Here is a 15,246-nt window from a genome sequence, read left to right as displayed (position 1 = left end):
GGGAAATCTTTGCACTGGGAGGATGCTGGGGAGGGGCCCTAGGAGGGCCACCAGGGTCCTTGACTCTGTGGCAGCTTGAGAAGATAGTGAAATGTGCAGGAGGTCAGAGAGGGCAGGCAGTGGGCCTGGGTGCAGCCACACCCCGGGGCAAATCCCTGCCACTGCTCCCAAGTGTGGGCTTCACCACACTGCCTGGTGCCCCACGTCCTCTTCCCTGCCTCCCAGCTGAACAGCCCCAGAGCCCTGCGCCCGAGGATGGTCCCGAACTAGTGGACAGCAGGGGCCAGAGGTGGGGCTGGAGCCTTCCACAAACATCTCCCCAACACACACAGTGCACCTCCCTCCCCGCCCTGCCCCTTACCCCTCTGAGGTGCTGCCCCCAGACTGACCTCTGGGGCTGCTGCCCCGCAGGACCCAGATGAGAGTGCCCGCATCTCCAGTGCCTTCTTCCGCCTGTTCCGTGTCATGAGGCTGATCAAGCTGCTGAGCCGGGCAGAGGGAGTGCGCACCCTCCTGTGGACGTTCATCAAGTCCTTCCAGGTGCAACAGGGACCCTGGAAACTGCACGTACCTGGGGAGGCCACTAGGGACATCTGCCTCAGCCCAGGGTGGGCCCCAGGGGAGCCCGGGGCAGGGCAAAGCCTGGGGAGCTAACAGAGGGCAGGGCTGCAGACACACAGTGGAGCCCTAAGACACTGACTGGTGCTCCCGCCCGCCCTGCAGGCCCTACCCTACGTGGCTCTGCTCATCGTCATGCTCTTCTTCATCTACGCTGTCATCGGCATGCAGGTGAGAGGCAGGCGGGCCCAGGCCAAAGCATGAATCTTGGCCAGGTTAGAGGGGCCATCAGTGGACCCTGAGGAGCCTGAGCAGCACACGGGCTGGACCCTCTGCCTTCCCTGCCTTGCTCATGAGAAAGAAGGAGGGGCAACCTCCCTGATCGTGGATGGCTGGAGTGTGAGATGCTTGGATGCCATCCAGGAGAAACCTGGGCATGTGGGTGGAGAGCAGGGGCCAAGCTGTGTCTCTAAGGCCCGACTAGAGGCCTGGGTGGCCTCTGTCTACCCTCCCCTGAGAGCCCTTCCCCCACACATTGACTCGCCAGGTCTGCTTGCTGCTGGGAAAACGGGTCTACCCTCCTACTTTTCTTTGGCTTGCTGGGAAGAACTTTACCTGACCTAGAAAATAATCCCATTTTTTTGGCTTCAGGTCTGATGTGGCCTGTAATGAATGGAATTTTGGGGAAGTAGGGGCGAAAGTGGGGGTCAGGCAAGAGACGCAGTGGGGTATAAGCTGAGGGGACACTTGAATCTAGGTTCCACAGTCAGGGCCCTTTGTGACTTGCAGATGTTTGGGAAGATCGCCTTGGTGGATGGGACCCAAATAAACCGGAACAACAACTTCCAGACCTTCCCACAAGCTGTGCTGCTGCTCTTCAGGCACGTGTCTCCCACCGCCCCCACCCCCACCCCACTGACCAGTCAGCCTCTGCTCTGTTGTAATCTGCACTGGAGCCAGGGCTGGCTTCATGGGTGTGTGACCTGTGCAGCCACACCGGGCCCTACACTCAGAAGGGTCCCCTGCTTGGTTGCATGCTCTGCTGTCACTGTCTTGAAGATATTCATTGTTTTTCAACAAGTGGCCCCACAGCCTTGTTTTGCACTGGGCTCCTCCACTGAGTGAAGTGCTGCGTTCTCCTCCCATCTCATCCCCGTGAAGCAAAAGACAGGGTGAAATATCTTCTCCTGGACATTTGCCCTTGTCGCTCCCGGAGCATGAGCAGGAATGCAGGGAAAGGCAGAGCAAAGAACCAGATGGGGTTGGGGGCGCTGCCACAGGTAGGGCGCAGGGGCCTATGCTTCGCCAGGGCACAGGAGCTAGAGCGTGGATTGCAACCGAGGATCCTGGGCTGCAGGCCTGCTGGGTGTGCAGGAGCCAGGTGAGAGAGGTGAGCTTCCTGGCCCACAGTGGAATGCTCCACTGAGACCAGACAAGGCCTAGGGACACCCACACCCACGGCCCCTTCTTGGCACAGCCTGTTGAAGGCTCCATGAGGTCACAGCAGCCTGCAGCCCTTATGGCCTGTGAAAAGGAGACCGCCACCTCACTGTGTTCAGGTGGATATTCCCACCTCGCCCCTGGCTCTGCACTCAACTCCAAACCCGAGGCCACCCTGCACTGCCTGCTCCAGGAAGGAAGAGAGCTAGCTGAAGTGAGACAGTCATTAGATACAAAGGCGTGGGAAGTTATGCAGTCTGGCTGAATGTGACTAGGGGAGACACTTCTTCCCAGCTGGAGGGAGGTTATCTACAGAGCAGGTGGTAGCGGTTACGGGAAAAATGCAAACATGTCATGCATATGCACCTCGGATGCATTGAGATTCTTCACTCGATAGCAACACATCCACAAGGTGTGAAATCTAAGCCTGCTTTTGTGACTCAGTTAGAGTGGGTGGCAGTTGAATTCAGCCAGTTGGGTTCAACTGTGGGGTTACCTCAGAGAGTGCAGTCAGTTAACCTCTTTGAGGCCTCCGTGACATCTGACCCTGCCTTGCTTTGGTCAGAACAGTGCATCCCTCTAGTAACTTGAATCATAGATTGACTTTGCCCTCTTCTCTAAAGTTTAGCTCCTGCTTGTAACAGCCCATGAGGGCTGCAGCACAGAGGAGAAACAGGCCCAGCTCACACTGAGCTACATGGTGAACATGAAGATCGGACCTCCCTACCTTTGGGCAACAGCCCCATTTTGCTCATCTGTCCACACCCTGCTCCCACCTGGCTGCCAGCCTCCTGCGGGGCCAGGCAGGAGCAGATAGGTGACAGGAGCCTCTTCTGTCCTCTAGGTGTGCAACAGGTGAGGCCTGGCAGGAAATCCTACTGGCCTGCAGCTATGGGAAGCTGTGTGACCCAGAGTCGGACTACGCCCCAGGGGAGGAGTACACATGTGGCACCAACTTTGCATACTACTACTTCATCAGCTTCTACATGCTCTGCGCCTTCCTGGTGAGACACTGCGGGCCTGGGGGATGGGGAGAGGGCTTTGATGCACTGAGGCATGGGGGAGCCTATTTGCCCCTTCCTGGCCAACTTCCACCTCTCCTGGGATTCATCTCGGGGACACAGGAAGCTCTAGTTAGGTTGTCCCTGGTTCCGGTCATCCTGAGTGTGGCTTTGTTTCCTGGGTGCTTTTTCACACTCTAGAGAGGTTGCCAAAAGTTCTTACCTTTTTTCTTGTTTGGGTTAGCACTCATCAAAAGGAATTTAGCAAGGCCAGAGGGCACTGTCTGTGCAAGAGCACAGAGACATGACAGAGCATTGCTGTGTGTGCCATGTGGGTGGTTCAGAAGGGCTAGAACCAAGAGCACAGGTAGTGAGAAGTTGTAGGCCAGTGGACACCTCCCAGCTCTGCGACCCTAACCCTGGACCACCTGCCTTTCTGTGTTGGGACTCCTTGTTTCTTCTCTTGCAGGTCATCAACCTCTTTGTGGCTGTCATCATGGACAATTTTGACTACCTCACCCGGGACTGGTCCATCCTGGGCCCTCATCACCTGGATGAGTTCAAGGCCATCTGGGCAGAGTATGACCCGGAGGCTAAGTGAGTCCAGTCTGTAGGCTCTGTGCTGGGCCCTCCTTCCTAGACCCTTCCTAGTGTCTCACAGGGAGTCACTCACCAGTTTATTCAGTATGAGTGGGCTTCTCCTTCCCCCTTCATTTATCCGAGGTCTCAGACCAGAGAATCAGAGTCTCTCCAGGTTGGAAGGAATCCTACAGCTTCCCAGGATGGAAACACCCTTGACTTTATTGAGAAATGGTCATCCAGCTCCTGCCTGAACACTCCTAGGAGTAGGAAGCTCTATACCTCACCAGACACTCTAGACCCCAAATCAAAGTGTGGTCCTCGGACCAGCAGAATTGGAGCTTGATTAAAATGCAGATTCCCAGGCCCCTCCCAGACTGACTGAGTCAGACTCTTGCATTGCTCTGAACGTGAGCCTCGGGACATTCGTATGCACTTTAAAGCTTGGAGAGCGCGGCTCTCTTACTTTACTTCCCAATAGGAAATATGCATCTCCCAATGGTCTGTCTCAGATGAGGAAACTGAGGTTCAGAGAGGTTAAGTAAATTGCCCCAGGCCATGCAGCTAGTAAGAGATGGTGCCAAGATTCAACGCAGGTCTGTCTGGTGCCATAGCAACCATGCTTTAAAGTGCCTCCATCAGCAGGAGCCAAACCTACTTGCCTCTACCAGTCACCCACAAGTCCTCACTCAGCCCTCTGGAGACAGGCGGGGAATGTTTCATCTCTTTTTCACAGGCCCCCCGCCCCATCAAAGAAAAGAGGAAGCCAGTAGGACCTTCCAAAATGATTTTTCTCAGGCAACACTCACAAGCTGCTCTTGCCATGCTTGTCTTTTGATCTGACCTCCCTGGTTGTTCTGTTTTCTGACCTCCCTGGTTGTTCTGTTTTATGTCTATTCTGGGAGTCACGGTGCCAGTGAAAATGTGGTTTCCAACTCTGGACCAGTCTCTGGAAGTGGGCTTCCACCTCCCTTGATCTATACCCTCTCCTTCTATTAATACAGCCCAAGAGGCGCTATTAACTTGACCAAAACCTAAGAAAGGTCCTGATGGGGAAAATGAGGGCTGGATTCCAGACCTGGAGATCCGATATCCGAGGGAACGCCCCAAAAGAGAGAGCTTATTTTGGGTACCCATTTTGTAGACAACAGTTAATCCTAACATTGTCTCTTCTTTTAAAAGGGAACTGGGCTCCCACTTCCTAAACACAGTTGGAAAATAAGGAAATGCTCCCCTGTTTCCTGGCTGTCTTTCCCTTTGCCCATCCTCTGAGCAGAAAGGTTCCGGCAGCGGAGGAGGGTACCAGGTACATAAGTCTGTGTGTCCTCCTGCAGGGGGAGGATCAAACACCTGGACGTGGTGACCCTGCTGAGAAGGATTCAGCCCCCTCTGGGCTTTGGGAAGTTCTGCCCACATCGCGTAGCTTGTAAGGTAACCAGAGCTGCCAGGGATGGGTGGCCCCAGGGAGGGGAAGAGTCACCGAGACACAGGGAAGCTGGTGAGGACCTGATGGAATGAAGCATTTTAGAGCCGGAATCTCCTGGGTCCCCAGGTTCCTCCTGGAGGACCTAAAGTCTCAACAATGTCACCCAACTCATCATTCTGTCCCCTCACAAAGGATGTCCTGGTCAGCCGACACCCCCAGCCCTCATGTCCCATCCCCTCCCAGCCCACAGACTGGGTGAGGATGACTTGCCAAGCTTGTCCCAGCTCAGCAGCAAGCCACTGCCTCTCCCTGCACAGCGGCTGGTGGGCATGAACATGCCCCTGAACAGTGACGGCACAGTCACCTTCAATGCCACACTCTTCGCCCTGGTCCGCACAGCACTTAAGATCAAGACGGAAGGTGAGAGAGCCTTCCAATGTGAGCCCCCTCCTTTCTCCCAGAGGCTGTTCCTGGCACAGATTCTGCCAGATTCTCAGAGCTCAAGATTGCTCTCAACTGTGGGAAGAAGCAGAGGGAAGACCCTAGGCCATGGGCACAAAGTCCTCATGCCCCTCAGGGCTCAGAGGGAGTCTGAGGGTTCTCTGCAGGGCAAAGATCATCAAGTGTCTGTTCCCACACTCCTCAGCTGTGTCTGGGGACCAGAGAAGGGCCAGTGCTAGCACAGGGGTCAGGAGTGCCCTGTAGTTTGGCTCTGAGCAGGAGCAGAGGAGGTTCTCAGGCAGCACTGGGCAGGCTGACGGGAGTCCACATTCGACTCCACTAAACCTGCAGGTCCTCACCTACTGGGAAGACAGGCATGGTGGGAGCAGGGGAAGGAATCAGGGTGGGGTCTTAGTATTGTCTCTGAGCCCTTGCTCAGGGCTCCCACTGTATCAAGCTCAAGTCTCCAGTTGTATCAGGTCCATCGGCACACGGGGACCACTGCAGGGTTCTGAGACAACCTCAGGGTAAGCTTCATTAGGAGGGCAAGATGAGGAAGGCCAGGAGTCAGGAAGGAGCAGGTTAGAGCTGCAGCGAGTCTGCCTGGGGGTATTTGGGACAGACCACATTTCCTTGGGAATTGAAAGATTTTGGAAAAAGAGCAGGAGATGACAGCCTGTAAAACCAACCACTCTGGGCACTGGAAGCCAAGGCCTGTGGGGAGAAAGTACATGACCCAAGAGGTGGGCTGCCTCAGGGGGACAGTGATGCCCTCCCATCATTGCGAGAACCCGCAAGGCAGCTGCCACAAAACTCAGCCAATGTTTCGTAGTAAATGACTGGCTGGCTGAGAGGTTCAGAAAGAACTGGGTGGCCTTGTCAAGTGCAGTTGGTGTGATCTGGATAATTTTTGGCCTCTTTGCCTTTCTCCTGCTCCAGGTAACTTTGAGCAGGCCAATGAGGAGCTGAGGGCCATCATCAAGAAGATCTGGAAGAGAACCAGCATGAAGCTCTTGGACCAGGTCATCCCTCCAATAGGAGGTAGGTGCTGCTTTGGGGAACCAGAGTCCAGGAACAGCCAAGGAATGGGGTTGGGGAGCTTCTCCAAGGAGCCCCATGGGAATCTGAGAATGGACTAAACCCTCTATAAATGCCTTAGGTAGAGCCCACGGGCATCTAACCTCAGGATGGAAAGTGCCCAGTGAGCAAGTCAGCAAGACAAGGGATTGCTCGCATGCCCGGGCCTGGCTACAGCTGGCTCCCACTCTGAACCAGTGTCAGGTTCCCACCAGCCTTCAGGGCATCTCTTGTTGGCTCCCCTGCAGATGATGAGGTGACAGTGGGGAAGTTCTACGCCACATTCCTCATCCAGGAGCACTTCCGGAAGTTCATGAAGCGCCAGGAGGAGTATTATGGCTATCGGCCCAAGAAGGACATTGTACAGATCCAGGTAAGCCCAATCCAGGTACGTTCCAAGGGGCTCCCTGACTGAGCCAGGTCTCCAGACTCTAGTTATCCTTCCATGTCCTTGAGGGGCCAATGATGGAGACATAGAAGGACAAAGGAAGCCCAAAAGAGTGAAAAAATGTCAAGACAGTTCTGGATAGTCCACGATTGAAGATGTTTCAACCTCAAAAAAAGAACCAGGGGCACTTCATCTCTGGATGATTCTTATCAAATAAAATAGGATTTGTTCGAAGAAGAAACAAGTTAGACACGAACAGTGGTCTCTAGGTCAGGTGCGGTGTCTCACGCCTATAATCCCAGCACTTTGGGAGGCCGAGGCAGGTGGATCACTTGAGGACAGGAGTTCAAGAACAGCCTGACCAACATGGCGAAACCCCATCTCTACCAAAAACACAAAAATTAGTTGGGTGTAGTGGCATGTGCCTATAAGCCCAGCTACTCAGGAGGCTGAAGCATGAGAATCGCTTGACCCTGGAAGCGGAGGTTGCAGTGAGCTGAGACTGAGACACTGAACCCCAGCCTGGGCGACAGAGTGAGACTGTGTCTCAAAAGAAAAAAAAAAGAACAGTGGTCTCTAAAGAAAGGTGATCCACGAAGAGCTCTTAAAATGTCCCACTGGGTATGGGTCCAGGTGTGGCGGCTCACACCTGTAATCCCAGCACTTTGGGAGGCTGAGAAGGGTGGATCACTTGAGGTCAGGGGTTCAAGACCAGCCTGGGCAAGATGGTAGAACCCCATCGTTACTAAAATTACAAAAATTAGCTGGGCATGGTGGCATACACTTCTAATCCCAGCTATTTGGGAGGCTGAGGTGGGAGGATCACTGGAACCCGGGAGGCAGAGGTTGCAGTGAGGCGAGATTGCACTACTGCGCTCCAGCAAGGGTGACAGAGTAAGACTCCATCTCAAAAGATAAATAAATTTAAAAAAAATGTCCCATTGGATGTGAAAAGAAAATGTTAGAACTTTTATGTTTTATCTTTTCTGGTTTTATTTCTATTTTTGTGTTCATTGTAATGCATATAATTTATAAATCCCCCAAATACACATGCATTTGAGCTGTGTTCAAAAATTTATTTCAATGGCTATTTTTATTTTGAAATAATACCATACTTTAAAAAAGTTGCAAGTATAACACAAAACCTTTTTTTTCTGAACCATCTGAGAGTAACTCCAAAATGATGTTCCATCATCCAAAAACACTTTAATGCATATTTCAAGGCATTATGTGTATTCAAGGCAAAATGTGTATTACAAGGGCGTTATCCTGCATAATTCTTCTATGTAACCACAACATAACTACCAAAATCAGGAAATTAACACTGATGCTTTCTTTTTGTCTTGTTTGTTTGTTTGTTTGTTTGTTTGTTTTTGAGATAGAGTCTCGCTCTGTCGCCCAGGCTGGAGTGCAGTGGCAAGATCTTGGCTCACTGCAACCTCCGCCTCCTGGATTCAAGCCATTCTCATGCCTCAGCTTCCTGAATAGCTAGGATTACAGGCACACACCACCACGCCAGGCTACTTTTTGTATATTTAGTAGAGACGGGGTTTTGCTATGTTGGCCAGGCTGGTCTCGAACTCCTGACTTCAAGTAATCTGCCTGCCTCGGCTTCTCAAAGTGCTGGGATTATAGGTGTGAGTCACCATGCCAGGCTGATACATTACTACATTCTAATCCTCAGACCCCATTCAAATTTCACTTGCGGTCCCAATAAATGTCCTTTATAGCAAAAGGATCCAATCCAGAATCACAGTGCATTGAGTTGCCATATCTCTTTAATCTCTTCCATCTGGAAGAGTTCCTCAGTCTTTCCTTGACATGACCTTGACACTTTTGAAGACTGCAAGTCAGTATGTCCCTCAAATGGGGTTTGTCTGATTACTAGGATATGCACCTTGGATAAGAATGCCACAGAAATGATGCTATGTTTTCATTACAAGCTATTAGGTGACACCAGTCTTGACTTGTCCCATTACTGGTGATATTAACTTTGACCAACTATATATATATATATGACATATGCAATCAATAGAGATCACTAATCTAGAAGACTGTACTCAGTAAGAACACTTCTCAAACTGGAAGCCTGGGAAGGGCATGAAATTTTCACCCATGGGGTCAAGAGATGACTCATTGGGAACAATTAAGGTGTGGGCTATCCCAGAGGCCAGAGCAGAACCTGGTGGCCTCTCAGGTACCTGAGACATTCAATAACCCAAGAGGGAGAGTGGGGCCTAGGCTGGGGCTTCAGGAGAGCCCTGGGTACAGTGATAAGAAACAAGTAAGCCACAGAAAGTGGTTCTAGCCAGGTATGGTGGCTCATGCCTGTAATCCTAGCACTTTGAGAGGCCAAGTGGGCAGATCACAAGGTCAGGAGTTCGAGACCAGCCTGGCCAACATGGTGAAACCCCATCTGTACTAAAAATACAAGCATTAGCAGGGCATGGTGGCACATGCCTGTAATCCCAGCTACTCAGGAGGCTGAGGCAGGAGAATCACTTGAACCTGGGAGGCGGAGGTTGCAGTGAGCTCAGATTGTGCCACTGCACTCCAGCCTGGGCAACAGAGTGAGACTCTGTCTCAAAATAAATAAATAAATAAATAATAAACAATAAGAGGTTCTGGTCTCCTCTCCTGGGCTGGAGAGATAACTGAGTCCCTTCGCCATCCCCAGGCAGGACTGCGGACCATTGAGGAAGAGGCAGCCCCCGAGATCCGTCGCACGGTCTCAGGAGACCTGGCTGCTGAGGAGGAGCTGGAGAGAGCCATGGTGGAGGCTGCAATGGAGGAGGGAATATTCCGGGTGAGGGAGAGCCAGGAGCACCCCTAGTGGTCTAGACACCATAAGTGGCAGTGTCTCACAGAGAGGAGGGCCAGGAGCCCAGCCACATGACAGGGGGACATGAGAGCTGAAGATATCCCTCTCCGTCTCTCCACCTCACCACCCACCTCTCCTGGAAGTCAGAATCAATGACCTGACCTACTAGAGGTGTCAAATGCAACACACCCTTTCCCGCCTTTCCCTACCAAATCTCACCCCTTCCCTTTCCTCCCCACAAACCCTAGGCAACGACCTATCTCCCAGAGGCCCTCCAGGATCAAATGCCCCGCCTGCCTCCACTGAGGCCAGTCCATCCTCAGTGCTGTCTGATGTTTCTTATAACACTTTAGAGCTGGAAGGTCTTTAATGACACCTAATTAGGTCTTTTTGGGTTATTCATGAGGAAATGGTGGCCCACAGAGATCATGTGAGATGTCCAATATCACCTAGTAAATCCGTTTCAGAGAGGGGACTAGAACCCAATGCTGCAGACTCCCAATTCAGCCCTCTCTCCCCTACACCACACTTCTCTTCTGTGTGCCTGTGTCCCCTATATACCTCCTTAGGTGTGTGCTGTCTACCCCATCAAACGAAGAACTTTCTAAGGGTAGGAATTCTCCTCTTTTGATCTCACCACTCAGTCCATCCTCCTTTGGCCTTATAAGATTTGTCTCCCAATACTATCGCTTGTTCCCAACACCACTGTCCCAGAGTGACAGCCCCCCATGCCCTCCTTGTCCTCATCCCCTAGTCACTGCTTGTCTCCTTGCCCCTAGAGGACTGGAGGCCTGTTTGGCCAGGTGGACAACTTCCTGGAAAGGACCAACTCCCTGCCCCCGGTCATGGCCAGTCAGAGACCCCTCCAGTTTACTGAGATAGAGATGGAAGAGCTGGAGTCACCAGTCTTCTTGGAGGACTTCCATCAAGATCCACGCACCAACCCCCTGGCTCGTGCCAATACCAACAATGCCAATGCCAATGTTGCCTATGGCAACAGCAACCATAGCAACAGCCATGCGTTTTCCAGGTAGTGGCGGCCACTGCCATCCCTGGGTGTAGAGGTACTGGGAGGACAATGTCAGCAGGTTCCAGGCTGGATTGGAAGAGGGTACCCCGAAGTTGTAGGGTGTCTTTTGCTTGCCTTTGTGCCCCAATCCATCCTGTACCTTAATGTAAGGGCCGACCTGGAGGGCACGGGCTTCTTTGGCCAGCAGGGGGAAGCCTCACGTCATGTCAGTATTGGCCCCAATGCTGAGAGGTTCTTTTATTCTGTTGGCTTCAGCAAGTCTAGGAGCTGAGATGTATTGAACACATGATAGGTTAGGAGAGGACCTTTGGTGGTAGCACATACCACAAAAGACCGTGGACAATAAGGTTCCATCACTGGATTTAGGTTCCAAGGAGATCCCGCCATGCTGGGTGGTTCCCGTCTCACCAACCTTAGGCTGCAGACTAAATATAATCTGTGATTGGGTGATATGTTATGTGATATGATTGGGACCAAATAATCACAGAGGCCGGGTGTGGTGGCTCATGCCTGTAGTCCCAGCACTTTGGGAGGCCGAGGTAGATGGATCACTTGAGGTCAGGAGCTGAAGACCAGCCTGACCAACATGTTGAAATCCCATCTCTACTAAAAACACACAAAAAAATTAGGTGTGGTGGTGCATGCCTGAAATCTCAGCTACTCGGGAGGCTGAAGCAGAAGAATCTCTTGAACTCAAGAGGTGGAGATTGCAGTGAGCCGATTGTGCCACTGCACTCCAGTCTGGGTGACAGAACAAGACTCTGCCTCAAAAAAACAAAACAAAACAAAGTAAAACAAACAAACAAACAAAAACACCAAATAATTACGGAGATTTAGTGTCCTGAGAGTGCAGAGGGGGTATGGATCACCATGGGCTAGAAAGACCTAGAATGGTTCTCAGCCTTGGCTACACATTAAATAATCCAGGGAGCTTCTGCAAATCCCAAGGCCTGGGCCTCACCACAGATGCTGGGTGTGGGACACAGCCACCACTCACCTTTGAGCTCCTCAGGTGATCCTGTGTGTGGCCGAGATGGAGAAGCAGGGTTCCAAAGGCTGGGAAGCTGCAGCTGGGCCTTGGAAGATGAACAGAATGTAGAAAGGGTAGAGGGAGCAACTGAGCAAAGGAGTGGAGTCAGGAATGCACTGGGCTCCTTCCTCCTAGAGAGTCAGGGCCGGCTGGGGCACATTGGTGGGAGGGTCAGCCCTGGAGTCATGGCTACTATACTAGGTTGGCCTTGTACAGGCTCTAAGGGAAAAGGATGTTTGGGGCCACAGAGAGGCAGGGATGGCAAGAGAGCTAGCAGCCTTCTCTGGTTTACCCAGCCTTGCTTCCATTTCAGTGTCCACTATGAAAGGGAGTTCCCAGAAGAGACAGAGACATCTGCTATCAGAGGAGGAGCCCTTGGCCAACCCTGCAGGGCCCTGGGTCAGTGCATTCTGTGCATCTAAGAAGCTTGAGTCTTCTTCCAGAGGAGTCCGGGAAGCCCCACTCTTTTCTTAGAGTCTGGGAACTTGGCTGGGAGGGCTGGCTTGGGAGCCTGTTACAATGGCAATCATCTGGGCCCTGGAATGGGAAAACCATCAGGGCCAGCTTCTTGTCCAAGTGGGGAAGCAGGGCACCATCTAGGTGGCTGAATGAGGTGGAAGGGGGAAAGCCCGTGCATGCTAAAGGGCCCTCTGCTGGCCTCCCAGGAAACTCACCCAGCCCCCTACACCATCCCCAGCGCAAGAGTCCCCACATTGCCCCAGGTCCCTGGAAGGGCAGCCCCTGGACACACTGATGTCTTGACTCTGGGGCCCTTCCGCAAATGATATTGAAGTCTCCTAGTATGATCTAGACTGCTGTGTGACAGTAGGAGCCCCAGGGAGGCTGGGGGCTAGTGGCAATAAGGATACTGCTGTGTTTCCCAACACACATTCACATTAATGTGCACACACCCAGAGACCACAGAGAACCAGCTTGGCCAGAGGCTCTGGCCCTTATCCCCTCTCCCAAACCTTCAAGAAGAGCTACCAGGCCAGTAAAGTTGGGGCAGCCCTGCCTGGCCTGGAGTTGGCTGGGCCTCATCATGTGTCTACCCTCTAAGACATCTTCTGCAGCCGTGAGAATCTCAGAGCGCTCACAGAGTGTGGCTAGCCGGCCAAGCGAGCCTCTGTTGACTCGTGGCTCCTGGCAGGAGTCAGCAGCCCCTCTTATCCTTGCCCCTTCTTGCCCACAGGACCCCACAGCAAACCTTGTGTGGAGAAGCTAAAGGGACTGATGACCCAGAGGGCAATGCCCAGAGGCCAGGCACCTCCTGCCCCCTGCCAGGTAACAGGGGCAGGGGCCTGGGAGCAAACTCCATACAGAGACCCTGCCTGGCCTGATACTTGGAGTGGGACCGTGGCGGGGGAAGGCTGGGCAGCAATGTGTCCAATAGTACAGAAGGGAGGGGATCCCTTCATCCTCCCCTTTCCGTGGATCTTGGTTGAGCTGCCCTCAGATGATCTGGAATTTTGCTCATTGGTGGGCTCCAGCACCCCCGTGGGGGTCTTTGCTTTTGTGCATTTGGAACAGTGCCCCAGGGTGGAGTCCCCCATGCCTGAGGACAGAAGGAGCTCCACACCAGGGTCTCTGCACGAGGAGACACCCCACAGCAGGAGCACCGGGGAGAATACTTCCAGGTGCTCAGCGCCAGCTACAACCCTGCTGATCCAAGAGGTGAGCCGGGGGCTGGGTCACAGCAGTGGCTGCATTGAGCGGTGGCCCTGTGATGACCTGGCATGGAGAGAGGGTAGGGCCAACAGGCAGGTCCCCAAAGGTGGCTCCCCAGGAAGACCCCACCCAGCCTCCTCTCCTCCCTGCAGGCTCTGGTTCGAGGGGGCCTGGGCACCTTGGCAGCTGATGCAAACTTCATCATGGCAACAGGCCAGGCCCTGGCAGATGCCTGCCAAATGGAACCAGAGGAAGTGGAGGTCATGGCAACAGAGCTACTGAAAGGACGAGAGGCCCCAGAGGGCATGGCTAGCTCCCTGGGATGCCTGAACCTCGGTTCCTCCCTGGGCAGCCTTGACCAGCACCAGGGCTCCCAGGAGACCCTTATTCCTCCCAGGCTGTGATGCCCACACAGCATCAGCATGGGCTTAGAGCTGGCATGACCAATGGGGGTGGGGAGGTTACTGGGGTGGAGAAGGGCTAGCCCACCACAGCAGCCTCCCTCCCTCGCAGCAGCTAGATGCATGGCCTGAGGCGGGGTGGTCAGGAACCACCTCAAAAAGTGGGGAGGAAGTAGCTGGACAGGCCCTGCCCCTCAACCAGCAAGAGGCATGATTGGATGGAGCTTCTGATGTCATTCAAAAAGGCCTAGTTGGTGTCTGTGTCTGTCTGGCCTAGGGTCACTCCCACCTGCAGGACATTAAAATCTCCAGGCCTGTGACACTGGCAACTGGCCTCTGCTTGTCCAGTTTTTTGGACTCTTCTACACTTGTGTTTCCCTCTCCCCCAGTCCCTTCCCCAGGAACCCTCCCCATGGGCTTGGGAGACTGGGCATGGAGAAAGACAGAGGGGTCATCTGGATTTTTTTCTGCATGAGGCAGAGAGGGACCTGTTGTGGGTTCTCCTGGAAGTCCACAGCCAAGTCCACTGACCGGGACCAAGCAACCCCAGGAAGGACTGGTGGCCTTAGAAGCAATCACACACCCCAGGTCACACCAATGCCAAACATCTTCTAAGCTGTGACCGTGAGGCATTGGCCAGAGTCCACTGCCAACACAGGCTCTCAGAGCCCTCAACTGCCCCCTGTTTATGGCCTTGAATACCAAAGATCTACATTCTCCAGGGCTCCTCTCAGCCACACCAAGTAACGATGAGTAACAGTAGCTACTGTTTACCAAGTGCCTGCTGTGTGCCACCTACACGCCTGCTCTCATGCCAGGGGCCGCAATACGTTATGTTTACAAAGCACTTTCAGTTACAATATTCATTTCATTGCCACCACAAGCATGCGAGGTAGGTGTGAATTCCACGTTAAAGATGAGGCAATGGAGGCATGGAGAGGTGATGGGACAGCCCTGGGGTGCACAGCCAGAGGCAAGGACAGGACTCTGTGCCGGGGCCTCTGCGTCCCCACAGCATCCTTCCCCCTTCACTGGACTCCTTGCTCTTCTCGCCATTCCGTCATTAAGCCTGTGCCAAGCGCCTGCTCTGTGGCTGTTGCTGTGGAAACCACACTGGCCTCCCCGTGCAGCCTCCTGGCGAACCCCCAGGCAGCTTCTGGGCTTCTCAGCCAGGCCTAGGGTATCAGTCATGCAGGGCAGGGACACTCACACTCTCAATGCACTGTACGTCCCTGCCCCCAGTCTCAACAGGGCCCCAATGCTTCCTAGTCCCTGTCAGTGCAGCAATCTCAATGCTCTTCTCTGCTCAAACCCCAACACCAGCAGCTAGCTTTGCTCCCTTCTCCACAAAAAAAAAATAGAAGCTACCAGAAGGTTCCTCCCACA

The 15,246-nt window shown here is 53.3% G+C and overlaps 1 protein-coding gene across 3 annotated transcripts in view; it reads left to right on the top strand.

Moving 5' to 3' along the window:
• CACNA1S (calcium voltage-gated channel subunit alpha1 S) overlaps positions 1 to 14,189 on the top strand; it is a 74,944-nt gene extending 60,755 nt beyond the window's left edge. For 2 of the 3 annotated variants that reach the window (XM_078002574.1, XM_015120489.3), the window contains 15 exons: positions 412 to 540; positions 724 to 789; positions 1,348 to 1,439; positions 2,843 to 3,002; positions 3,469 to 3,596; positions 4,913 to 5,009; positions 5,322 to 5,424; positions 6,385 to 6,486; positions 6,771 to 6,895; positions 9,588 to 9,716; positions 10,511 to 10,761; positions 12,105 to 12,190; positions 12,984 to 13,075; positions 13,322 to 13,465; positions 13,612 to 14,189. In XM_078002574.1, the coding sequence (XP_077858700.1) occupies positions 412 to 540; positions 724 to 789; positions 1,348 to 1,439; positions 2,843 to 3,002; positions 3,469 to 3,596; positions 4,913 to 5,009; positions 5,322 to 5,424; positions 6,385 to 6,486; positions 6,771 to 6,895; positions 9,588 to 9,716; positions 10,511 to 10,761; positions 12,105 to 12,190; positions 12,984 to 13,075; positions 13,322 to 13,465; positions 13,612 to 13,863 (1,956 nt within the window). In that variant the 3' untranslated portion in view covers positions 13,864 to 14,189. Of the gene's footprint in view, positions 1 to 411; positions 541 to 723; positions 790 to 1,347; positions 1,446 to 2,842; positions 3,003 to 3,468; positions 3,597 to 4,912; positions 5,010 to 5,321; positions 5,425 to 6,384; positions 6,487 to 6,770; positions 6,896 to 9,587; positions 9,717 to 10,510; positions 10,762 to 12,104; positions 12,191 to 12,983; positions 13,076 to 13,321; positions 13,466 to 13,611 lie in introns of all 3 variants that reach the window. The other variant, XM_078002571.1, reaches the window with a different exon arrangement.
• The last annotated feature ends 1,057 nt before the right edge of the window (positions 14,190 to 15,246 follow it).

This window comes from Macaca mulatta, chromosome 1, assembly GCF_049350105.2.
Source record: "Macaca mulatta isolate MMU2019108-1 chromosome 1, T2T-MMU8v2.0, whole genome shotgun sequence".
Taxonomy (NCBI): Eukaryota; Metazoa; Chordata; class Mammalia; order Primates; family Cercopithecidae; genus Macaca; species Macaca mulatta.
Note: the sequence above shows the minus strand (reverse complement) of the source record. Positions and strands in the feature narration are given on the sequence as shown.